This window comes from Poeciliopsis prolifica, unplaced genomic scaffold (genome assembly GCF_027474105.1).
Source record: "Poeciliopsis prolifica strain line A6 unplaced genomic scaffold, Auburn_PproV2 SCAFFOLD012, whole genome shotgun sequence".
Taxonomy (NCBI): Eukaryota; Metazoa; Chordata; class Actinopteri; order Cyprinodontiformes; family Poeciliidae; genus Poeciliopsis; species Poeciliopsis prolifica.
This window is the reverse complement of record NW_026562387.1, coordinates 8239479-8264906: the sequence shown is the minus strand read 5'-3', so window position 1 is coordinate 8264906 and position 25428 is coordinate 8239479. Positions and strand designations below refer to the sequence as shown.

Genomic DNA, 25428 nt, shown 5'->3' with positions numbered 1-25428 from the left:
AGCATATTCTTCAATACAGCATCATTAAAATCTTTTAAATTTCCCAGAATTTTTTTCTCTGTTAAGTTTTTGAACTACAGATCTTTATTTTTATTTATTTATTTATTTATTTATTTATTTATTTATTTTATTTTTTTGATCAGAAGACTCTAGCTCTTTGGAAGCAAAATATGAAGGATGACTGGTGACTCCAAGACTTTTGCACATGACTTTATAGTATTATTACTTTTACATAAAGGTGTCTGGCCTAATTTCTCTCTTAATTAAAACCAACGGTTGAAGCTGACTCAATCCTGAACAGGAAGTCGTTGCAATGCTAGATTTATATGACAGAAGTATAATTTTAGGGTGGTTGAAAAAGCACATTTTATAGAACAGGTTGCTTTCACTGAAAGTCTCTAAAAGAAAGAATGCAAACTCAGTGCATGTAAGGACATAGCTAAAGAAGTTAAATTACTTACAACTGACTAATGTTAAAAAAAACATACAGATTCCCTTGTCATTCTGTGAGCTGCTATGTGTTATTATCCTTCATTCTGGTACAAATATATATTTACCATAAATACCATATTGTGATAAAATAGTGCACAGTCTGCAGTGACCGTGGAAACCATTTGCTTTTTGTCACTGTTTTTTTAAATCTCTTTTTATTTCCACCTCGTTTTTACACTCCTCTAAGAAACTACTTGAACATTTTTATGACGGGTAAATCATGTTTATTTCTTGTTCGGGGATTAGTGATGTCCTAGTTTTCCTCCCCTGCCTTTTCTATTTGCTGTTACATCCCTCAAAACATCCGTGGGAAGCTTTGCACCTATCCAGGAAAGATAAATGGAGAAATACTAAAGCCTGGTACCACATCCTCACATGTGATTTTCTCGAGCGGAAAACCAAATAGAGGAAGCAAACTGCAGAATGCGATCGCAGGCATTGAAGTATTGCACAGCTCCAGTCGTATGTTCTCTGCAAAAATCAAAGAGATGTATTTGTGTGTCTGCATGTTGATGTGCAGTCTGTTGACTGATGCATGCAATGATGAAGAAAATGATATCAAAAAACTTGGCTTTGTAAGGTTGACCTAAAGTGAAATTTACACTTAAAGAAATTAAGATTCACACACAGTGTTAGCCCAGGGCTTCTCGTGTCATTAAGTGATTCTAAAAGCTGTGTTTAATGGAAATCTAAAGTGTGTTTCCAAAGAGTGACCTTGGTTTTCGCCTCGGTGTTGTTCTGCCAAATCAGTAGCAGAATTTAACAGCAAACACGCAGAGGCAGGTTCACTTTCAGCAGATGTATAATCAGCCTTTTTAGTGCACTTTGGAAAATGAACCTTTTGAACTGAGGCTGTGGTCTTTCAGACACTTGGCCGCGCTGGAGTCATTTGTCATGGTGCTGTTTGAGCTGAAGGCCCACAGATCCGGTATTCTATTTGTCTGTGCTACCCTTAAATTTGTCCTACCTGGTGGTGATGCACATGCGCGCATCGATGCTACGTCACATAGTGCCTACTCAGCAGATTTCTCATAAATACCTCCTTACTTGTGGAAGTTTCGCTTTTTACGGGAAGCTTTATTTAATTTATTTTATCCCTGGCTTTCATGTATTACTTCATATGTTTAGTTTACATGACAAGCAGCTTGTAAATATATTTATCAATGGCCATAGTTTGCCATCTGCAATGAAATTACTGTAAACAAGTTATTATTTGGCGGTTAATCAGGACAAAATACATTGTTTTGTGGGCTTTTTTGACCCTCTGCTCTAAAATATTTTAGTTTAATAACACTCTTTATTACTAAACCTTGCTAAATAGATGTTGTTGGAGATACTATGTGAGATTGAAGCTGTGTAATAGCGGTGTACATAATTCATATCCTAGCATTTCAGGTGCATAGTGACCTGCGCAGTTCGGTGAACACATTGTGGCTGCGCTGCATTTAATAAGGTCTGTCATACAGCAGATTAATGTGCAAAAAAAGAGTTGTGGTGATGTGCATTTGTCTTTATTTTAATTCCAATAAAAAAAAATAAAACTGTTTTATTCCCCGGTGTTTAAAATATTTTTAACAGGTGGAATGTTCTGGTAAAAGGATCAGTGCATGCATCTATAGCTTTTCATTTTAAATGGGTAGGATATTCAGATGAAGGAAGTGATCTTCTTGTGGTTTCGTCATGGATATAAATTGTCCCAGTGCTAAGCTAAGCATAATTCCTATAACTCAAATAATGTTATCCAATGTATTTAACTTTAACACAACCCGCTATAGTTTTCTGTTTGTAAACACGACGGTAGGAGTTTTGGAAGCGTATCACTGACTGACAGACTTATCTATCGATCCGTGCTACGGTAGGAAAATCTGACGAGGGAGCACAGATAGTCAGCGGAGGGCAAATGTTAAACAGGAGCCTAGAGCTAGCGCTGGTAAAAAGCAAACATCTGAGCTTGGGGGTTGGATCCAAATGCTTTTATGCAGATTTGTTCTTGTGTTTATGTATTCATATATATAACCTAAATTTTGAAATGATTTATGCAGAATTGTTTTTTTTTTTCTTTCTCCTATTACAGGCTGAACATTTCCAATCCCTATTATTTTATTTATTTATTTGTTTTTGCTTCACCGTTCTCCTCTGTGTCTCTGCATTAAGGAAAATTAGTCCAATCAAAGACAGATTACTTGGGTTGCTTTCTGAAAAACTGGGAAAATTAATTACAGAGGACCCGTTGCTCCCTCATTTTGTGTTTCACCTCTGCGATTTCAATCTCTAAAGCTTTTGTTATGGCTAGTTAATTTCTGCAAATTCCCCCCCCCCTTCAAAAAAAAAAACAAAGAAAAAAAAAACAGACACCAGTCAAAGCTCAGTCTGACAGTCATTAATATTTGGTTGTATATGTTCTGCAGGAGGAAACAGAGACTGAGCTCTTGTTTGTGGTATAATTGATGTTCATTACAGATTTAAATGTCAGCTCAGTCACATTACTGTAAACTCCCAACTTGATCCCAAATTAAAGAGACAATAGACCATATGTGTGTTTGTTCCTCTCCTTCACCAGCCTGAATGATATAAACAGTCATCCTGTCAGCTCTGCCATTGTTCTGAGGACTTTGTTTACGGGGCTCGTTTGTGCTGCCAGATGCTGCGCTGTAATTGAAAGCAAACCGTCTGGACTGTCTGTCCTCCTCCTGCTGCTGCTGCTGGCAATTCAGGAATGTTGTTTTTATGTCCTCATTTCACTTCATTTTTATTCAGAAGATATCTGATTTTATTTTATTTTATTTTTTTTTTTTTGTCTTTTTATGAGACTCTTGAATTATACTGTTAGGATTTTAAGTGAAAGGTCAACAGAAAAATGTAATAACTCTGAAGTTGAAGGAAAGCATTCCTGGTGTTTTAAAGCAATTTCTTGGAATAAAGACAACAAAAAGAAAGAGTAACATTCAGTTTGACAAACTGATTGCAATTCTTACACTTTGCCAAAAAAATGCTTTTGAATATGTGTATATAAATATATAATAAATATATGAATGGGAGAGAGTTTCTAAATATGTGTTTTTATTGTTTTAGCAAAAGAGGATGACATGGTTGAATTAGTGTGAATATGCGTTGATCTGCACTCTCTGTTGTGTGTTCAGGTTCAAGGTCTGTAGCCGCTTTTTGCCAAGCACTGCATTTACTTCCTAAAAAGCATTCAGATCTCGCGAAATGTCTAGTTTCTGCCAACAGGGATTCTGAATTCATCTGTGTGTAGCGCTATGGGAAGAGAGAGAAAACAAAGTGCTGTGATGGATTGAAGTGCGGTGCTGCATTGCTGCAGATTCATCTTTCGTCACGTCGGAATGCTGAAAGTTATTCTTGTCAAGATGCTTGTGTCTTTGTTTTATCTCACTGTTGCATTTGGACAAGTAACGAGAAAAAGCAACCAAATTATTGCAATTAATGTTCTTTAACAGTCACACATAAGTGGGCTGCAGCCTTAAAAACTGAATTTACGTCCAAAATGTGTGGTGTTGTTGTTCTGCGGCTTCAGAATGCAGATTTTAGAGCTGATGTTTTCGTGTGGTTTGGAAGTGCAGCCTCTCTGGTTTACCTCAGCCAACTGTCAAAGATTTTCCGCAGAAGAACTCTGTGTTCTTGCACGTGCTGTGTGGGTTTTCTCCTGTTTCCTCCCACACTCTGTTTCAATCAATCAACTCTAAGAAGTCAATAATCTCTTAAGTAGTATAATCAGCATCTAAGGAGGGCAGGATTATTGGAGATGAAAGATTGTGATTGGCACATTTTGTTGTCATAATTCATTTAATGCTTAAGGTCTCACTTAAACTCTTAGTGAAATCTTTGTCTAAACGACTTACAGTAAATTTTAATTGTCCTCAAGAAGACCAGCTATATATTCTGTAATATGGTGGATTGCTGCCACTTTGCATCAACTGATATAATACTATTTTACATTCCAGCAGCTACTGTATCAGAGCTGTTATTACATTATTCATAGAACTTATGGGTGAACAGCATTAATGTGCAGAATAACCTAATCCATTTGGTCTTATTAAAGCACCTAATTATGCATTTATTTAATAATTAGGCAGCAGAATAATTTTAAAACAACACATACAGTCGTTTGGGTATAATGATTTATTTTTATTTTTTATTGTGAACCACTATTGTTGAAGGTTTGTAAATTTTCGTTTTGCCAATAGGACAACATTCCAGTCTTAAATGGTGCAGGTCTTTGATTATTTCTGTTTGAACAATCGATCAATCAAAGTCCTGGATCCTCCCTCCTTCCCTCAGCACACAGCTTCTCTTCAAGATTTGTTTCCAGGAATTGAGGCGGTCATGGAGTCAGTTTAATCATGTCTATGTCTACACACGTTTGGGATTTTATTCTTTCAGATGATTCGGTGACTAATGTATTCACACAAAACTAAACAAAAACAAAATCTGTTTTACTGTTTGTTTGTTTGTTTTGTTTTTTTAACTTCATGCTGTAGTTTTTTTACTGGCTTGTCAATGTTACAAAGCATCCAGACTCATCCAGTTCACTGTCTGGTACTTGAAGTATTCCCATATTTTAGACCTTTTGGGTCCTTAAAAATAAAAATAAAAAAGACCTTTAAAAGCTATCTTATTTGGTTTTAATCAGACTCTCTTTGCACCATATTTACTTAAAAATACAGATACATCAAATAACTGCAGCTGATCTCTTTCTTAAAACTGAAATCGTAAAAATCTCACTTTAGCTAAAAAGTAACGATAAATAGCAATGAACCATCAATGTTGTTAATGATATTGAGGAAATTGCAGCTGCCCTATTTTATGAAGCACAATGCACATTCCTGAAAATCCTCTCAACAACTCAACAACAGTGTCTTCAGTCAGAGGCTTTGTCTGAAGTGCTGTAACACAGACCACTACAGGAGATCTTTGCTGCTAATCAGTATCAATTTAGTAGTGAATTGAACTGAATCAAATTTCCTCCCTTCAAACCAACACATGCTTCGTAGTTCAGTGTGTGTTCTCTTATATTTCCTGTTTCAATGCATGGCTGGGAGAAATGACTTTCTTTGATATATATCCCATCACATGTTCTATTTATATCCCAGGGCAAAAGAAAATTGTGGATATACCACACTAACACTGACTTAAAAGTGTACATTTGAGAATTTTGGTAGGGTTTGGGTGGAAATAAAATCAAAATTTCAACTCACGTCCACAGTCTTTCAAATGCAAGGAGATACACAACAGTATTTGTAAAGGAAATGGATACAGTACTCCTGTTTGCTAAAGGTTTAGCATATCCTTTGCATTCAAGAACACAACGCCGCAGGCTTCTTCCATATGACTGGCAAGTTTATTCAGTGTGTGCAAGCAGCGTTTGTTGTTTGCCCACCAGACGGTGAGTGACTCTTTGGAGGTGCCCCCGTTTTCTCTGACAGCAGTACTTTTGTGTCTACATCGTCCTCCGTTGCTGCAGGTAATTCCACCGATCTGTTGTTGTCTTCAGAAACCATAATCCAGCTCTAACCAAGCAGAAACTGTGCAATTCTGTTCATTCAACGATTATACTGACAGGGGAAAGGTCAGAGGAGAGGGTGATGTTCTCTGGGGCTTCCTGCACTGGGCTGTGTGCAGGTTGAGGGTGGGGGCAGGGGAGGATCTCCTCGAGGGAGTCAGATGTGCAGAGAAACATCAAACATTGTGTTTTCTTGTTGTGTCGCTGCGTGTCGATGTGACAGGTGAAATTGCTGGCTTTTGCACTCCCGCTTTGAAAAATCTCGCAGCACTTTGACAAACAGCAGTTCTTCTTGAAACGATAAGGCCACCTCGCTCACGGAGCCGCTGCTCCTGCTGAATGAAAAGTAGAGGGGGGAATGCTACTCTCTTTATTCTGATGCATTTCAGGTTTTCCTCTCTAAACGGTTTTTATTAAGTGTTTTTCTGGCCTTTGCGAGAAGGCTCATGTTTAAAACTTCAGGGACTTGTCAATCTTTGAGTGTGAGAGTGATGAGTTCATGTGCTGCTGTCTTGGCAATTTGACAGCTGTGGCAGGGATATGTGAGCCTGGCCTGTGCTGCTTCACATCAGCTCTGGAAAATGAAGAAATGTTGGAATAAGTCTGTGAATGAACATGGATCACACTTTCTCTTACGCTTAGTCTGTTCTATGAGTTTCCATCGAACTTATGTCAAGAAATGAAAATGAACCCAGAGGTGGATTTAGAGATGGACCTCCCTCTGCTTTGCCACTGTGGTTTGGCAATCAGCAGCTGTGTTTTTTTTTCTGCACGTTTCTAGGCTTTAAAAGCTGCATGTCCAAGTACAACCACTTCACTTTTACTGCTGGTTTAATGAGAAGCCCCCCAGGAGGCCTATCATACTGCAGCTAATGGGCGTCTGAGGGAATGTGAGCTTCTAAAAAGAGAAATCTTTTAACCAACAACCTTATCAAAGTGGTTCCTGTCCTTTAAATTAGACCAATTAACATATAATGTGACTGAATTCACCTTTGTACCACATTTGCATTGCAGTAAATGTAGGTTTTTCTTAAGAATTGAGCAAAATAGACATAGCAGGACTGGGACAAAAATATTCAGAATATTTTGGCTTGTGTGTGTGTGTGATTGCTTTGAACCGTAAATTAAACGATGAGATGAGATGAGCTGTCATTTTCTTTGAGCTCTAATTTTGTTTAGAAAATATCACAATGAAATAGAACCTCACAACCAAGTAGACAACAGAACCAGGTTGGAAATCCACTTGACAAAAGGTTTCATGGCATGGTGCTCCAGCACTGCTTTTCACGTGGCTGCAGCTGCGTCTCAAAGCAGCACAATTTGTGCAGGGTGTTGGAGTGTCAGTGTAAGGAGAAACGCTCTCATGGTTCCCCTTCCCTTTGTGTTTCAGAAAGCAGCGTTCACGACGGAAGCAACGATAACGATGGCAGCGTCTGCGGCAGCGACTCCGTCTTTTACAGGCAGAGTGAAGGTGAGAGACGTGTTGATGAGCTTGCCACGCTGCAGATGGGAAGTAACTGCCGTCAAAATCATCTTTGCCATTTCAGAGCCTTTATCCTTCGCATTCTTTGTTGATGTTCACCGCTGCCATTGACCTTTGACCCCATTCATTGTTGTTCTAAACAAGTTCACACACAGGCATTTAAGCAGAAATCCACCCAAACACGCATTTTAAATCAGGAACTACATATCCTTTCTTGTGAGAATATTATCACACCCAATCACAGGTAATAGTGAGCTTAGTGAATTCTTGATTCAAATTCAATGTACTCAAGCCCCACACTGTTGATTTTTTTTTTTCTGTTCTTGTCCGAACTCTTTCCTGTTTGAAGGAGGCCTAAAGTTTAAGAAATCAAAAAAAGATCATTTGTTTTGAATTAAGCTGAGTAGGAAGATAAATATCTATTTTTGCCCTACAAATGGCAAGTTAGATAATCTTCAGAGGCTTTAACCGTGACTTATGTGAATATCTGAGTCATGTTTGTTGTGGTGGTAAAAGGACACAGTATGGCAGAGACCCTCACAGTCGCCCTGCGTGTTGCTGAGGAAGCTATAGAGGAGGCCATCGCTAAGGCGGAGGAGTTTCGGGACAGTTTGGTAGGATGCTGTTTTACTTTCTTTTCTTTTTTTTATGTTCTTCTCCTAATTTAAATATGTAGATGACCAACTTTCCCAGCCATGTCCTACTTCTTTCTGTCTGACCTCTACATAATTGAGTCTCTTTGAATGAAACGTGTGTGCAGGAGAAGCAGAATGAGGCTCGATATCTGCGGGACCACAGAGATGAGCTCATAGAGGAACTGGCAACCACAATTGTGCAGAAAGTGAGCTGCGAGAGGCTGTTTTGTCTTTTTATAACATTTTTATTCTTCCACATCATCAGCAAGCAATAATGGAAACCCTCATTACTAAAATGAGAATGAATAAATGATGAACTCATCTTGAATCAGTTTGCGTCCATGTCGCATTCAAGCATAAAACATTGAGTCGAAGTGAAGTAGGTTAATTGTGGTAAGATTATTCTACTTTGATAAGGAGGCTAAAGACCATTGAATATATTGCATTCGTCTGTTAGAATATGTCTATTTTTCTGAGGCTTCTATCTCTCTCTTCTTTCTTTTGTCTCCATCAGATCATTCAGAGGAGGAAGCGATCAGAGATGCAAACAGAGTATGACTTTGTCTGGCCACAATCTCAATCTCTAGTCCAGACCGTTGAGCTGCCATCTCCTTCTCAACCTCACACTTCATCACAGGACCCTCTGAAGAACCCCTATCCTCTGTGGGTGAGTCCCTTTCATCCCAACATGTCTGGCTGGATAGAGGGTGTAAACCATATCTGTGTGCAGAGACGGTTAGTTTTTTTTTTCTTTCCTACCCACAAGCTGCATATTTGCATTCTTGTTGAATAGCCCAGTTTATTTTCTGTCTGTACTATCGTGTACTTGTTGTTCCCTCTTAGTTTACGGAAAATGGTGGAAAAATAATCAAATATTCTGATTTAAAAGGTGAAAGCCAGTACTCGGTCATTAATTTTGTGACTTTTCTTAATGGGATTTGTAATGGAGCTATCCTGACCACATGTCTTAACAACCATAAACCAGCCAAGCACGCACCCGCTTAGCTTGTTTTTAACAAAGCACTTGAGGTTATTCCAAATAAACACAGAACTTTCTCCATGTGGTCATTTATCATTTATTTTGGGAATCCAGCACAATCGGTTTCTAATGGAGAGCTGCATTCTGCTGCACTTAAATGACTATAAGCAACAACAAAAAAAAAGAATTAATTTACACAAAGTATTGCTTTAAAGGTAAAATGAACCCTAAAATTAACATTGATTTAGCAGAAATACTGGGCACTCTGTGGAGGCTTTACCTAGGATTCCCTCTAATGTCACAGTTGTCTCGCCAATACTTGTTTTCCTCTCTACTGTGGATTTTCTCCCTTCAGTAAGTTAAGGTAAGGGATACAAATTATTCTCTAAATGTCATTTGAACAAATTTCAGAAGCAGTTTCGGCTGATCTAAGTAAAAAAAATAAAAAATGGGACCTAAGACAGTCCAAACAAGCAGTTTGGTTTGCAATCCTTCCAGGTAATGTTTCGATCTGGAGAGAAACGACACGCTGCACACACAAGTTCATAGCAAAAAACCCAACCAGCAGCAGATCAGCCTCCCATCGGATCCTGCCACCAGCCAGCAGGGACTCGTAGATTTGTCATTGTCGTGTGTGTGTGTGAGCGGAGCATCAAAGCTGCGTTCCCCCCCCTCCAGGCCTCTCAGTTTCCCGCTGTTTCACTCATGGAAGATCAAAGTCCTGTGAAATACGTACGGATCCTCCTAAACTTCTCAGCCCGCCTGTTCATTAGCTTTCTACAAACACACTCCTCGAGACACAGCGGATGCAAATGGACTTTCAGAGCCGCCTCCCTGCTTGGCAACACTACAGATTAAGATAATATCCCACTTGTTATAAGGCTTTGTGCCTTTTATCTTAAGAGCATTTATCCTTTTAGGCTTTCCCTGAAGCTACACACAGAAAGCTATCGTTAACCACTTAAATAACGTCTTAATGAACTCTAAAATTATGAGCCCGCTTTGAAGATTTCATGTAAAATTAGAAGTTGTGCTCTGAAAATAAGCAACCCCTTTAATTAATTTGTGTCCAGGGGGAGATTTTGTCATTGGGAATCAGTGCATGGTGTTTTATTTACTTGGTTTGGAGCTCCACCTGCTGTTGTGACTATTAAATCACGGCCAGCATCTTTTTTTGTTTGTTTGTTTGTTTTCTTCCTTTCTTGTTTTCTGAGCAAAATAAGGTGAAAACTAACAAAAAAAAGTGTTCGATCGTCTTGCAGCGGTCCCGGTCAGCATTCTCCCTCACCAGTGACGACTCCCCAGAGAAGGGTCAGGAGGAGGAGGAGGAGCCTGCTGCTGCCGCCGCTGGTGGAGGCGCTCTGCAGGAGTACGCTTCTCTGAAGAGGGAGGGCAAGGCTGCATCGCTACCCGGCTGGAAAAGCATGGACCGTTTGGACAACTCAAGTAAAGATCCCCAGTCTCGTTCGCCTCATCGCTTGTCTTGATGCAGAGTCTTAGAGAAGCATCTATATCTCTTTAACTCTTCGGTATTTGTCACAAAGTGTTCAGTGTATTTTATGGGGATTGTGTGTTCAAGAGAGCCACACAAAGTTCTGCAAACTGTACATTTAATCTGATGCCCCAAAATAAAATATAATGTGACAACTCCAAATGCTACCACAGAATGATTTACACCAAGGATCTAAATCCTGTGGCTCTTCGAACTTTTCACAAGGGGTCTTAATAAGCCTCTTAATAACTGCAACAACAACAACAAAATTGTTCTACATCCCGTTGGCTCAGGGAGGCTAAATTCAAATCTATGCCACATTTTTCAGATTTTTGTATTTCTAAAAAGGAATGAAAGTCGTGTAAGAGTTTTTTTTTTTTTTTCCTCAAACACCCTGATGGATTTGTGCTTCCAGGCGCATCCTCGGTGCTGCAGAGCCCAGACGGAAACTGGATCGCTCTGCACAGTTCGCAGCTCTCCCGGCCCAGCCTGCTCACCAAGAGGAAGAGCCTGGTGTTCAGCGTCCTGGAGAAGGAGTCCAGCGTGGTCTCTGCTTACGACGAAATGGGCTCCGACTCGGAGGAGGAGGAGGACGACGGCGGGTGGGGCGCGGCGCTCCAACAGTTTCGCCGCAAATTGTCTGATGAGACTTATTACACGGACTCGCAGCACGACCCCGAGTGGACTTACACTCAGCACCCCGCTGTTACCTCGCCGTCCTCTGGCCTGTACACCAACACGGAGACCCTCAACTCGGACTCCGAGGCCTCGTCGGTGCTGTCTGCATGTCCTCGCAAACCCACTCACAACTTGTTGAGGAGGAAGGGACCGGCGGACTCTCAACTCCATCCTCATCAGCAGCCGCTATACCATCCGACCCTTCAGCAGAGCTTATCCCAACACTCAGCCCACACAGAGGTGCTGGATGTGAACTTTAACCCCAAGGTGATGCTTCCTTCATGCATTTCATAGAGGAAAAAAAAAATCACAATTTATAGACAATGAAATGGTTCACCCCATTGTAGTTTTTTTTTTCATCTCGATGTCTTGGTCCTTCTCTGCGAACTGTTTGCAAATGTACAAAAGTTGAAAATTTTTTTTACAAATAATTAAAAAAAATATTTTAATACAGATGGGTACACTTTTTACATCTACTTTGCTTGTTAAAATACTAATATTAATCCAAATAACCAATCTAGATCCATTCTAGATGATTTGTCCTCTGGGTGAACTTGAGAAATAAATACTTGGACAGAACTGTTGGGATCCATCTTTTAATTAATGAAAAACCCACAATGACCACTGACATATCATGAAGCTGACCAATGAAAATCAGACATTTCACCACTACTGCTGTTTGTCTAGCAGGTGACGGGAGACAGCAGCGAGGCGGACGACAGGCAGTGTGTCCGAAGATCTCGGAGACGCAGGAAAAGCAGAAAGGAGTCATCAACGGACCAGAACAAACCTGGAGGTCCGAACCACGCACAGTCCATCTACCCTTTAGCACAGGTAACACTTCTAATTGTTGCTTATTTTTATCTCTCCATCTCTGCTGTGTCACCAACAATTTGTTCATGTATGCTACCAAACAGGTGTGTGTGTTTTTTTTTTTATGTAACTGTGTATTCTCTTAGGTGGACCAGGTGATTTTTAACCCCTGTGTTTTGCGTGTTTCAGGAGAACAGTGGTTTTCTACTCAATGCCCTGCTGAAGAGAGGTTTAAGTGAGGAGCAGCCGGTGCCTGACGATACACTAGCAGCACCAGCTGGACCAGATGCCCTCAAACTAGATGCCATGACAGCAGGAGAGCCTGACCCCTCCGACACAGTTGCTCCAAATTCTCCACTGCCCAACTCTGCTCAGCTTGACTCTGTGTCCCCGGGGCCAGAGATGGTCTCCAGGAGCCCGGGGCCTGGATCTGGCTCTGGAGATTCCCTGGAAGTGGAAATACGATCTAAGCTCTGTCGACTGGTCAGTCGAGGGAACAGCAAAGACAGTGTCTCATCCGATGAGGAGGACAAACAGACGGAGAAAGAAAGTGAGAAACAGAAAGAGAAATTGAGACCAAAAGAAACGGAAAGGCAAAGGCAGCGTGCAAGTGTCAAGAGAGAGAAAGAAAGCGGCGCGATGGAACAGGTGAACGGGCAGCAAATGAAACGGGCTCCCGGATTAGTGAAGAGCTCCTCTGAGCGAGAGGAAACGAGAGCTCAGGGGAGGAAGTTAGAGAACAGAGCAGAGAGTTTTGTAGAGAGAGTAGCCGAGAAGGAGCAGAAAAGAGGAGAGGTGAACAGAGTAAGTAAGAAACAGCGCAAGAGAGATGGAGAGAAGGAGGCGGCGCAAAAAGGTGGAGCCAGGAGGAGCGGATCCAGTGCAAGTTCTCCTGCTGTTTCTCCATCTTCCCAGGAGGGGGGGCTGTCAAACAACCCGGTGAGATGAGACATGAGAAACACATTCATTGTTAGTCATTCTCTGTCTCTGGCTTGTATGTCTGTTTTGCCTGCTTGTATTCCATCGTGGCCTTTAAAGTTGTATTTACACTTCTTTTGTCCTTTGCACTCACTGCTTTGGTGTGTTTCGTCTGGCTGGTTTTATTTGCCTTGTGTGTTTCTATATGTGTGTGTGTGTCTTGGTGTCAGGTGGGGCAGAATGACTTGGAACAACAACAGAGGCTTCAGTTGCTCTCTTCTGTCTTGCAGCAGGTGAGATCACTGTCCGGCCAGAGAGCAAAGCGAGTCCTCCCATCTTTGCAGGCAGCCGCGCTCAAACATCTGCTTCACTCTCGATGTGATCCAGCATGGTGTAAAACTATTAAAGCCCATGAGTTGGCAACCCCTCTCTGAGGAGAACATTTTTAATAATGAAAGCCTCCAAAGGTCAGAATGAATCACAGCCTTTGGTCTGGTAATTTTTCATCTGTGAAGCGGCTGTTGCACTCCCGCACGCCTAAGAAATCTGCCTCCGTTCCCCTCTGCGCACGCTGCACTGCAAAAGTATTCATACCTGTTAAACAACTGCAAATATCAATTTATCTCATTGGGATTGTATCTCACGGAACCACAGAAAGCTTTGTGTAAATATATAGTAGAATGGAAGGAATATCTGGTGTTCAACATGTTGTAGAAATAAAAGTGTGTTACAGCTTCACAGTGGAGCAGGTGGTATAATTGCTGCCAGAAGGTTGTGGGTTCAAATCCCCGCTGGAGTCTTTCTGCATGGAGTTTGCATGTTCTCTCCAGGTATCCATGGCTTCCTCTGACTTTGTAGACAGTAAAAATTTGACTGTTTCATTAATTGGCCGCTTTCCTTTCACTTTCTAATTGTATATTACATTTTGTTTGCATAGCACATAAAATAACAATAATTGTAATACTTATTTTAGTGGCTGTAACGTGATGAAATCGAGAAAAAAAATCAGGGGTTGGTTACTTTTCTAAGGCTCTGTATGTTTGACTTTCCATTCAGAAAGAAAGACAACAGCACTAATCTCTGATGATTTAAAACAAAATTATATATGCACACATTAAATTAGTACAAATGGGAACAAATATGACACATCAAAACACAAGACGGTAAAGCAAAGTGCTAAGAAAAATATTGTAATTAGAAGTTCTTACTGCAGTATCTGAACTTAATAGTTGTTTTCCAGTCAACTCAGACTAATCAGCACAAAGTCAGGTACAAACACACACACGCACACACACACACACCCACACACACACACACACACACACACACACACACACACACACACACACACACACACACACACACACACCCCTCTGAAAAGTGAGAGTTATGGTTGGTCATTAGGGACATCATGAATGCTTCTCTGAGTCACGCCTGCTTCTGACAAGGTGAATAGCTAATGTAGTCATAACATCTATTTCTGTCCGTTTTCTTGTCCCCCTTTTGGGAATTCATTGGGGGAGAAAACGTATCATCAAAGATGTTCTTATTTTATTTTTATGATTTTATTTTTTTACTTTGGTCTTTTCTGTCCATTTTCAGCTTTTGCACCAAAAGCCAGAGTTCGGCTTTTATTAAATTAATCTATGTGAAGTAGTCACTCTTCCATATTGGGTTGCTGCCCGGCTGATGTAATTATCCACTATGTTTCTCATCTGCGTCATCGTCAGCATGTACATGCACAAATAAGAAGCTGGCTTTTGTTTTTCAGAAAACATGAATGAAGATTTGTTTCAGGGTAACATAAGCCTCAGTGTGCCTTTTCACCTGGTCTCCCTTTGAAAAAAAAGATTGTGTTTCAAGCGAACTCTTGGTAAAATAACGATTAATTAAGACCCAAAGCCAGTTCAGTTTATACACATTTAATGGATGATGGCTCGCTATAGCTGCAGGTGTTTTGCTTCAATTCTTTTGTGCTTTAAGCAGAATTTCCTTAGACATTAGGAGCGGCTCATTGGATGAAGCTACGTGCGATGCCGCAGATCTGCAAGGCACAGAGTGAAAGAACAAACATACACAGCCACACGTGCGTTAGATCATTTGACGCAGACTCCATCCGGTGGACGAGGACATCTTCACATGGCTATTGAGCAGCTCAGATCGATACATATCTCAGAATGTCCAGCTGTGCCACTCCACATGGCTAAGATCACTGAATTGGGATGAAAGAAAAGATGCCACCTCCTTTGTTTTGTTCCCTTCCATGTACCTGCTTCTTCTAATGTTGCCTCAAAACACCTTTCAGAGAGGCACCCTTGCTTAAAATACGATCAATAAGCCTGAGATGGGACTGATCAAAGTGCCACCCAACGATTTATTTATTATTGATCAAAACACGTCTACCTTTATGTCTGCAGTGTTTTTATCTCTTCGGGGAAAGACATCAGCCGCTGTTTTTGCTTTACATCTTTGCTATTGGGTTATACACACACTCCTTCACATGCACTGGAACTTGTGACGAAGATGTGAAGACAATAATTTCATTAATCTAACAAAATAACAAATTTTTACAAATATATTTCATTTATTTTCATACACCTCTCCGTACATCTGAGATTGGACAGAGGGACTGGACTTGGATTCATATTCGTAAATGTGTCAACTCGCACCAAGTTGAAAAAGAAAAACGTTTTTTGTTCTTTGTTGTTGTTTTGTTTTATAAAATTAGCACATATTAAATATAGTCTTAAATATAGTCACATCTATTGATTGTGTATACCAGCTCATAGGCAATGTGGGGCACAGAGGCACAGGAGGAGTTTGTGACTTGTCTCCAGCAGTCATTGGACACGTCCATAACAGGACATGAGAGACACAGAGAATAAACAATCATGTGTACAAACACACACACCGGGGCAATTTAGACTGATTATTTAACCAAACATTTAGGTTTTTGGAAAGCCAGAGTACCCATGCATATTTGGAGAGAACATCAAACTCCACACAGACCAGGATTTAAACACACAATTTTCTTCCTGACCAGTTTGCCACACAATAAATGTGAAGAATTAGCGATCAAATTAGCTCCTTCCTGCAAATTTGTCTGTTTGTTAATCAAGACATGCTGTTCATTCTGATGTTGTTTTGATATTTAAGGCATAAAAAGAATAAATCACCGCTCATCTCTCTAAATTTGTCCGTCTGCCTTTGGACATATTTCTCCTAATTTATGGTACATCTCATATCCTTGTTTTCCACTCCTATTGCTTCTGTGATCAATTTCAAGCTCTAACATGGTCGATGTATGTCCCTTCAATGTGTTTTTGTACAACCTGAGTTCTGAGGTTGGGATTTCTAAAAAAACCTAAAGAATGTCTTTTCCTCTCATTAACTTGATTTAAAGGCTTTTTACCGAATGAGCCCAATAAAAGGCACTCTTGTGTCTTGACATCTACTATTACAAGCGCATACTAAAGTCCTTTCATGGTAGAAAAGTTTTGTTTTTACTTTTTTTTGTTTAGTTTTGTTTTTGAACAATTTTGTAGCATCCTGATTACTGGTGCTAATAAATAGGCACATGTGCTTCTTTGCTTTCTGATCAAAGCAAAAGTATTCAGCAGCCTCACTGTGCAGCATCACCACGGAAGTGCTGAAGGTCTTGAACGCCACAGAAGATCTGATTGGAGAGGCTGGTGGTGAGAGCTACACTCCGTCTGAGTCCATGAGCGCCTCTCCCATATCCAGCAGCTCCGAGACACGCAGGCTGGACCAGAGGCTTACCAAGATGGAGGAGAATGTAGGCTACGGAGTAGCACTGCATAAGCATATCAGACTGAACAAAGATTATTAATGATGATAATTTAGCTCTTCTGGACCGTGCAGGTGTACCTGGCTGCTGGAGCTGTGTATGGCCTGGAGGGGGCGCTAGGAGAACTGGAGCAATGTGCCCGCAGTATTAGCAGTGGGACCACAGACACTGATCTGGCCTTCCTGGAGGACCAGGTCGCCACTGCAGCAGCTCAGGTCCAGCAGTCTGAACTACAGGTACTTAGAAAGATTATTTATTTGGGAGAAAGTAAAAATATCGGGTGCTTGTTCATAAGTCACAACTAAGTGAGAAGTCTTCTTGTGGATGACGTGTCTTTGTTTTGAAGATATCAAACATCGAGGCCAGAATTTCAGCTCTGAAAACAGCTGGGTTAAACGTGACTGTCTGCAATCGCTTCTCAAAGATAAAGTCAAAGTCCAAGGTACCTCTGCTCTTCAGATGTTCTTTTTTTTATATTCTGAAGATTTTTGCTGATAAAAAGTAACATACCGTAACTGTAACGTGACCTCCATCAAAATCCAGTCTGCTTGTTTTGGAGTTTGTAAACTACATAACTGTGTCTATTCCAGCCTGAAACACTGGACTCGTCGCGCCATCAGAGAAGGAAACTCCCAGCACCTCCATTAAAAGGTATTAATCTAGCTGTTTCTGTTTAGTCTGCAGAAAACTGGACGCGCACAGAGAAAGCCAGAAAAAGAATGTTTTTTTTTAGATATTTGAGAAAATGTCAAATATATTTAGATAAATGTATATTATGAGCTGATATTCTGCATATTCACTAGTAATATCCTGGTGAATATGCATATGCTGAAGTAACTAAATCACCCTACCATGCAATAAATAATACATCTGTATCTGCAGATATAGTGTGAGTGGCTCGGAGTCTAAAGCAGACACACAAAAACAGGAGGATTTTTTTTTTCACCTCCGAAGAAAAAGCTGCTCCTGAATACATGCAAAAGTGAATACATTTGCTAAAAACAGACTAAGAAACTGAAAAGCCCCATTACACGTAAAGTACCCAAATGGAAACACACATCCAGTGCAGGTTGATGAGGCTGTTGTATCGAGCTACAAGTAGTCGTCTCCCTTTCATGTTTGTAAATGGATTTTTTTTCCCTATTGGAGCTTTCTTTATATTCTTTTTAGTCTTCACTCTTCTGAGTCAGACTAGCTTTATCAGTGTGGTTTGAAAAACGAGTAATAGATCACGTCATTCATTCCCTCTGGCCATCATAGTGTAGGTCAGTGATGTCCAAGGTCAGTCCTCTGTAGGGCTGGTATCTAGTTCTTTTCCTTAATTAAACCACCTGAATTGAATGTCTTGCGACCAGGACTTTCCCAAATATGTAGAGATAATTCAATCATCTGTGTTTGAGCAGGTAGGCATTTAAAACCCTGCAAAACAGCAGATCTGTCCAGGCTTTGGTGTCTCGGACCTGGTTTCTCGGCCATTTTCTGCATTTTTTCCGTCTCTCTCTCCTGTCCATTTGCTGTACCAAAAAGGCCGAAAAAATAGGTTTTAATTTTCTCGGATAACAGAGTGTTTGTTTTTATGGCATTTCAGAAAAGTTGGAGTCAGAGCAGCAGGTTAAAGCTCTTCGGCCATAGAGACAAGCAGCAGCACAAGTCCCTCAGGGCCACTTTACAGAGCCTCAGGGACAGGGGCCCTTCACATCTAGTGCCTTGACCCAACATCTGCCTCCAGCTCTTGGCCAAGCAGGGGCTGACACCCACCCTGCATTCTCCAACCTCAGCCAACCTCAACAGCTGCACCTAACAGGAAAACATTAAAGGCTGTTTCTCTTTTTCACCATTAACCTTTAGTATTTCTTTCCTCAATGCACACATGTAAAAGCTGACTTAGCATTTGGTGTATCTGCCTTAAAATCTGCAAACAATCCTCATGCTACATACAACTCACTATCTCTCTCTCTCTATATATATATAGATCTATATAGATCTACATCTATATAGATATATATATATATATAGATATAGATCTATATAGATATATAGATCTATATATCTATATAGATATATATAGATATATAGATCTATATATTTATATAGATCTATATATAGATATATAGATCTATATATATAGATCTATATAGATATATAGATATATCTATATATAGATATATATATATACATCTGTACAGACAAAGAAGAATGCATTGCCGTTCTCCATCTGTGTCGTTACTAAGTGTAAGATGAAGCTGTGAAAAGATTGTGTGAAATTCTCTATGATTCAGTGTCATGGAAAGACCAGACAGTTTTTATGCTGTCTTGTGTTTTTAGTTCTTAAGTAAACTGGTAAAAAGAAAACAGGTATTTATCCACCTTCCGACTACCATTGATATATATATATTTTTTTCATTTTACACGCTTATATCAAATGTCGGTTACACTTAAACCTTTGGTATTTTAACAATTTAAATTCAGATCATTGCACTCACAGTACCTGAAAACAGTGTTTCAGATATGCAAAGTATCTGGGCCAAAACATGGAAGAACTTTTCCTGACACTGCAATGTGCAGGAGCGAAAACAAATACAAAGCACCTCTGTGATATTGTTCAATCTACTGTTAACGTACAGAGGAGAATAAAATATTCATATAATTGCAGTATAGTTTAGATGCCAGTGTTCTAATTATGGGGAAGCTAATTGATATCCAGCATCCAGTTAAGCCAATGATCCTTCAGCAGTCAGTAATCTGATGCTCTGTTCTTTCTATAAAGTGTGAACACAGATCTGGGGTTAATACCACATGCCAGATAAAAATTTTTCATGTGTCAAATTGGAAGACCAGTGGGATTTGTGGTATTGTTGTAGGCCATCTGCACTAATCTTTATTTTATCTATTCAAACACTAAAGAAATGTGTTCCCAAACAGAAGTTTACAGTATGCTGTTGGTTTAATGAGAGATAAACTGACATAAAGCTCATAAATAGTTTATAGCCAAGCATCTATTTTCACTGTATTTTATATGCATGGCAGCCATGTTAGATATTGAGCTCAGGGTGATTTGGCAATCTTCAATTCTCCAAAACAAAATTTTCCCTTCTTATTGTATTTTTTTTAAATTGTAACTCAAAGAAAAAATATCCAATTTCTTAGTACAACACTGCATAGAAGAAAATGGCTTGTGCTAAATACATCAGTGTAAAAGTAAGTAAGAATAATTCTACCATAATTAAATTCCAATGTGTCAATTGTATATGTAAACATGATTTATACTTAACTTGGTGAAGTCCAGGGAGGCTCTAACAGCCAGTTTGCTTTGCTATGCATGGGGAAAAGGGGAAGAGCCAAACTAAATAGACGATGCAGATAAGATAGATAATATAAGTCCAGTATATTGGACTTTAAGATCACATTGAAATGAAATAAAGATCTTACTCTACCATAGTTGGAGCCCAGTATGTCTTTAATAAGGGTGAATTTGGATACATATAGAAAGACTTATAAATACAATCATGTGAGTAGGTATCACCGCCAGTGACTCTGACAAAAAATAAACAATTAAACTAAAAAAAATTATTTCTAATAAATAATTGGCTTATTTTAGCTAAGTTCTTATTGGGCGGCCAAAAAATTGTCCAGGCTTCGAAGAAAGAGCAACTGGGTCTCCTTTTAGAAATGTTAAGCTAATATGGATCTTTGGTTTCTTGTTTTGTAAAATGGCAACAATTTTCAACTGGCCTGCAATATAATCCTTAAATTAGAGGGGGTGCACTGATCCTTTTCAATGAATCTCAAACCAAACATAATTTCTTCATGATTTAAAACCGCTGAAATAATAACAACCTCAGTTTAACGAGGTTTGTCCCACTGAGCTCAAAAGATCTCTCTTACAAGACAAATATTTGAAAAATTGAGGTCTGATATTCGGTGAAAAAAACAAAGTTCTCTGTAGAATTTATTTTGCATTCTTTGTTTTCAACTTTGTGGCCTTTCTTTTTAAATAAAATGTTTGTTTTTGTTATATCCTTTTCCGGGTCATAGCCGAACATTTGTGTTGTAATCATAAAAATCTTGTTGAGATTTTTACACAACATCTAATGGGCTATATTACAAATGTCATGAAAACATAATTTTGTTACAAACAGTTTATTTTTGTACTTGCAGAACATTTTTATGCAATATCTCAGAAATAAGGACTATTAGAAATTAAAGGGTTTATCCTATCCTCCATGGACCCCTAATTAGTTCTACCAGACTCATGTAGTGATTCAAACTGCTTTCAGTGTAAGCCTTCATTTATCAGCACTGGTGACATGAGTGTTGCAAAAACAGGTTGCTACAAAAGGCATGTTGAAAGTGTGATTTACACTGCACTTGTATACTCCTTAGACACTAGATTTGAGGAGGCTGCCTTTCATCCTGGGTAACTTTTCTTTACTTGGTGACGACTTACATGAATCAGAATCTGATTTAGCCATGCACTTGGTTGTTTTTTTTTTTTTTTTGCTTTGGTGAAATATAAAAAACAGGGTTGGATGTCCTGATGGACTGCATAAAAGATGTGATGATGCTCTGTATGAATGATCTTCCCTCTCCTATTAGTGATCTTTTCATCGCAGCCTTTCACATCTTTCAGTTTGCACACACTGATTCTGTGCTTTTGTCAGTCTTGTTCTCCAAAAGGTGTTGTAGTATAAAAGCATGTTTCTGGTTTTATGGGATCAGTGTAAAGTTTTTCATGAAAAGCACATCTGCAAGGGTCCAATCATCGGTGTCCTGTATTTTTCTAATGTAAAGAACAATAATATCTCATCAAAATGTTTGTTAATGTATGTATATGTGTTAAAAAGAGATGGATATGATATAGTGCAACATGTTTATTGCCCGGTCAGTTCTTTCAGTGTTGTGTGCAAGAGACTGTAAAAGTTGCTATAACTTGTGGGGCTGGACTCAAACAAGAAGTTAAAATTGTAGCTGTAAGATGCCAGTAATCTCATCTTGAAAATGAAAGTGAATGGCATTGAAACAGACACTGCTTTTGTTCCTGTCTATATCCAGTCTAAGCAACACTGTGCACAGCTCCAAAAGCGGGCCATTCATATTTTTTTTATGTGTAATCGTTTGTTGCAATCCATATGACATGTTGGGGAAAATATTAAAATGCAAAAAATACAGATTCTCTATGTGCCACAATACTCAGAAATAAAATGTATTATGAAATAAAATTTGCAAACTTGAAGGAAACCTGTTTAGTTTGAAGCAAACATTTTGTTGTGCACCTGCAAGCTAAAAACAACCGACACCATTAACTGGTATCCTAACAACACTCTTATTTATTGATAAATATACATTGCATTCTTTTACGTGTAGATACTTCACGGTGAATGAATTATGCACGAATGACTAACCTCATAGCTTTACATTAAAAGAAATAAATGTACAACTTCAGCTAAGAGAATAAAAAAAGGTTTGTGGACAGAAGGCAAGAACACAGCATCATGGTAACCAAACATTTTCCTCTCCACTGATTACTTTTTCAAGGTTTTCCTTTTTTCTGAGGCTGTTGAGCAGCAGCTCCAAAGTCCTTAGGACAGGCTGCATCCCATTGTTTCCAAGAGCCTCCATGCTGCTGTGCCTCTTCCCAAAGCGCCCTATGGGTCGCACTCCACGGCCCACGTACCAGAACGGGTCTATCTCTGGACCTGGACAGTGTATTCAGACACAAACATCAGCAGGAGAAGGAAGTAAAACATCTCTGTGGTCATAAAAACAGGAAGCAAAAATAGATTATGTGGTTTCAACATATAAACAAATGTAGACTGACTAGTCTGAAATATTTTCACAAAGTACTTTTTTTGCTTAATAAATGTCTACTTTGTGCTAAATGTCTAAATTAGAAAGAAATGGCAAGCAAAATATGAACAAAAAATTATGCAAAAGAGAAATATTAGAGACAAGAAAAAGCATAATAATCTTTCTTTGAAAGAACATTCAAAGTTGTTGCAAAAAAATTGACTTTTTTTCATTTCAGATACATCAGTAAAGTATCAGCTTTTGTAATTTTTCACTATCTTTTGATTAATTCTCCAGATGTACATTTCCTAAAGCAAAGGCTTTTTTTTTAACACAATGTCTAAGAGGAAGCATGCTGATAGCTGTCATTCACAATATTAGCCACTGTTCTTTATCTTACTTTTGAATATGAGAGAAATAAGTAGAATGATGAATAGTAGATAAAACAGTAGCAACTGCAGTGAAATAAGGAGGCAGCAGCTACTTCCACTTACTTCTGTTGTCTACGTTGTGTACGATGTGGAAGTCATGCTCCACCGTGGTGCTCTGAGCGCGGCTGAAGCTGGAGGACAGCAGCAGGAGCAGCGTCAGAGCTGCAGGGAGCCAGCGGCTCGTCAGGATGCACTGCCGGACAGCAGCGTCTCTCCCAGGCAGCATGCTGGGGCTGGGGCAGTCGGTCAAGGCACTGAGGGGGACTGAACGGCACTGCTGATTAACCTAGGCTGTACTTAAGGACATGCATAAAAGAAATACACAGCAATTCATTTTGTCATCAAAGTAGGTTTGCTGCAGTAGAAATAAATTAGAAAATTTAAAAAAAACAACAAGCTCAAAAGTCAACAATATCTTTTCATTTATATTTACCTTTTATTCTTTTGTTTTGTTTTTGTTTTTAAAGGATTTGTCTCTCGAGACTCAATGACAAATGGATAGAGAAGCAAATCCATTTTGAGCTTCTTAAAGTATAGGTCCATGAATTTGTTTGGCTGTAGGTAATAAAATCCATAAAATCATTACCAAGAAGCACTTACCAAGATCTTTGGTGATGAACTGAGGTCAGTTTCTTGAGGTCTGGATGTGTTTTCTGAACAGCAGTGTCCCACAGCTTATATAGCCACGCGGCTCGTGAGGTCGCCGGATGATGAATCAAGAACGTCAGTTACCCCGAGTGATCACAGTGTAGATCACGGTATGCAAGCATCAGCCCTCCCCTTATTCTCCTCCTCCCACTCCCTCAAACTCATTGTCTCTTTGAGAAAAATCTCCTGACGTCTGTCACGCAGCAGAGCAGTCCATCAAGGAGTCAGTGACATGTGGATAACGTTAAATTAGTGAACAAGGGGGTCATCCCAACAGCAGTGACCCAGGGCTGTGGTGGGTGGTTTCGTGGAGTCTTTCATCAATCACCATCATTGCAGGGAGTAAAACAGAACCACAAACTACCAGAATCTGTCACAATAGAGCTAGAAACGGTGCTGAAAGTCCCAACAACTACATCTGAAGAGCCCTTGTGACAAAACTTAGATGTCATTTATTGCTTTAAAAAACAAAAAGGATAAAGAAAAACAAAATTGGAGCAAATCCATGAAGAAGTTGTCTGATTCTGGCTCTATTATCGGTGCTGGTGGGGCAAAGGAATGAGTGATCAGTGTGCTAATGTGAAGTAAAAACCCCAGAGGATACAAGGAAGAGAAATAATTGTGTTGAACAAATGTATCTGTCAGGAGATGAAAACAAGGAAAACAAGCATTAATTTAGGTATAATGGAACCATTCTGGAATCTTAAGTTCTTTAACGTTTAGTTTAAAACAATACAACATCAAAAGGCATGAGCAAGTGTAAACAATTGAACTTGAATTAATTGTTTTAAAACGGATATTGAGCTGAAATATTTCAAATTGAATGATTTTTTTTTTTGTCTGTACAATTCTGCTAAATTAAGTATGTACTTCTGTATTGAATATTGACGTGTTGTTTTGTGTCATAGTGAACTAAATATAATTTACTTTTACACACTTCTGAACCTGAATAAAATTATGCTGCAGTATGGTACAGTGGCTTAATGGATAAGGCATCATCCTCTGGAGCTGAGGATCGTGGGTTGAAGTCTTACCTGGGTTACAGAGAAGGCCGGAAGATGTAATTTGTTATCTTAAAGCATCAATTACACAAACTGTAGGGAGTGTACTCCAGGCATTTAGAGGATGTTAGCAAGGAACATTTACGTCTCCTTTACAGGCGTATATTTGTCATGTGCGGAGAACATATTGCGATAAAGCATATGCAAAGCAGAGATGCAATAATCTAAAGATACTGACCTGGGGATGTGCAGCATACACACGTCTCTGAATAATAAAGCTGATTTGATTTAAGGCTGGGAGTGCTTATTGGAACAGCAAAGGTCATATCTGATTGGTTCGTTGTTGTGAACAGTTGTAACATCAGAAATCTGACAAGGCCCCTAGTGCTAACTCACTACAAAAATGTGTAAACAGCAATTCATAATAAAAGAAGGCTGTTTCAGGAATGTTTTGAATGCATAGAGTAAATGCACTTAAGTTGTAACATCGTCTTGTTTCTTTCTAACGTTAGCATCTTATCGAGGAGCAATGATATCCTTGCGGAACATATTGTTGATTTAAAAAAAAAACATGCCTGCTGATGGATTAACAACTTGATCTTTTTAACCTGTGTGATTTAAAGGATCCCCCTTTCATGCTACAGTATATTTTGTTACCTTAACACAAAACATTGTAAATAGAATGTTGTGCTGCTAAGCATTACTTGGAAAAACCTTAGGTTTTCCTCATTGTTTGATGAGT

At 39.3% G+C, this 25428-nt stretch overlaps 2 protein-coding genes across 6 annotated transcripts in view; one reads left to right on the top strand and one right to left on the bottom strand.

The window, feature by feature from the left end:
• The window catches only part of myripb (myosin VIIA and Rab interacting protein b), a 97977-nt gene extending 79211 nt beyond the window's left edge, over positions 1–18766 (top strand). The window contains exons 5-18 of one of the 4 annotated variants that reach the window (XM_055037826.1): positions 7404–7484; positions 8013–8110; positions 8257–8337; positions 8646–8798; positions 10373–10556; positions 11018–11547; positions 11971–12114; positions 12283–13032; positions 13242–13304; positions 16616–16807; positions 16894–17055; positions 17166–17261; positions 17410–17470; positions 18408–18766. In XM_055037826.1, the coding sequence (XP_054893801.1) occupies positions 7404–7484; positions 8013–8110; positions 8257–8337; positions 8646–8798; positions 10373–10556; positions 11018–11547; positions 11971–12114; positions 12283–13032; positions 13242–13304; positions 16616–16807; positions 16894–17055; positions 17166–17261; positions 17410–17470; positions 18408–18451 (2639 nt within the window). In that variant the 3' untranslated portion in view covers positions 18452–18766. Of the gene's footprint in view, positions 1–7403; positions 7485–8012; positions 8111–8256; positions 8338–8645; positions 8799–10372; positions 10557–11017; positions 11548–11967; positions 12115–12282; positions 13033–13241; positions 13305–16615; positions 16808–16893; positions 17056–17165; positions 17262–17409; positions 17471–18407 lie in introns of all 4 variants that reach the window. The other 3 variants (XM_055037825.1, XM_055037827.1, XM_055037828.1) reach the window with 3 other exon arrangements.
• Positions 18767–21924: 3158 nt separating this feature from the next.
• On the bottom strand, positions 21925–23703 carry prlh2 (prolactin releasing hormone 2). 2 transcript variants are annotated; one of them, XM_055037951.1, is made up of 3 exons: positions 23638–23703; positions 23101–23328; positions 21925–22515 (listed from the first exon to the last, which is right to left on the bottom strand). In XM_055037951.1, the coding sequence occupies exons 2-3, from the start codon at positions 23261–23263 to the stop codon at positions 22310–22312; spliced, it is 369 nt and encodes a 122-aa protein (XP_054893926.1). In that variant the 5' UTR covers positions 23264–23328; positions 23638–23703; the 3' UTR covers positions 21925–22309. The 2 variants fall into 2 exon arrangements, with proteins under 2 accessions (XP_054893926.1, XP_054893927.1); XM_055037952.1 differs by having other exon boundaries at positions 23101–23333; positions 23638–23674.
• Between the last annotated feature and the right edge of the window lie 1725 nt (positions 23704–25428).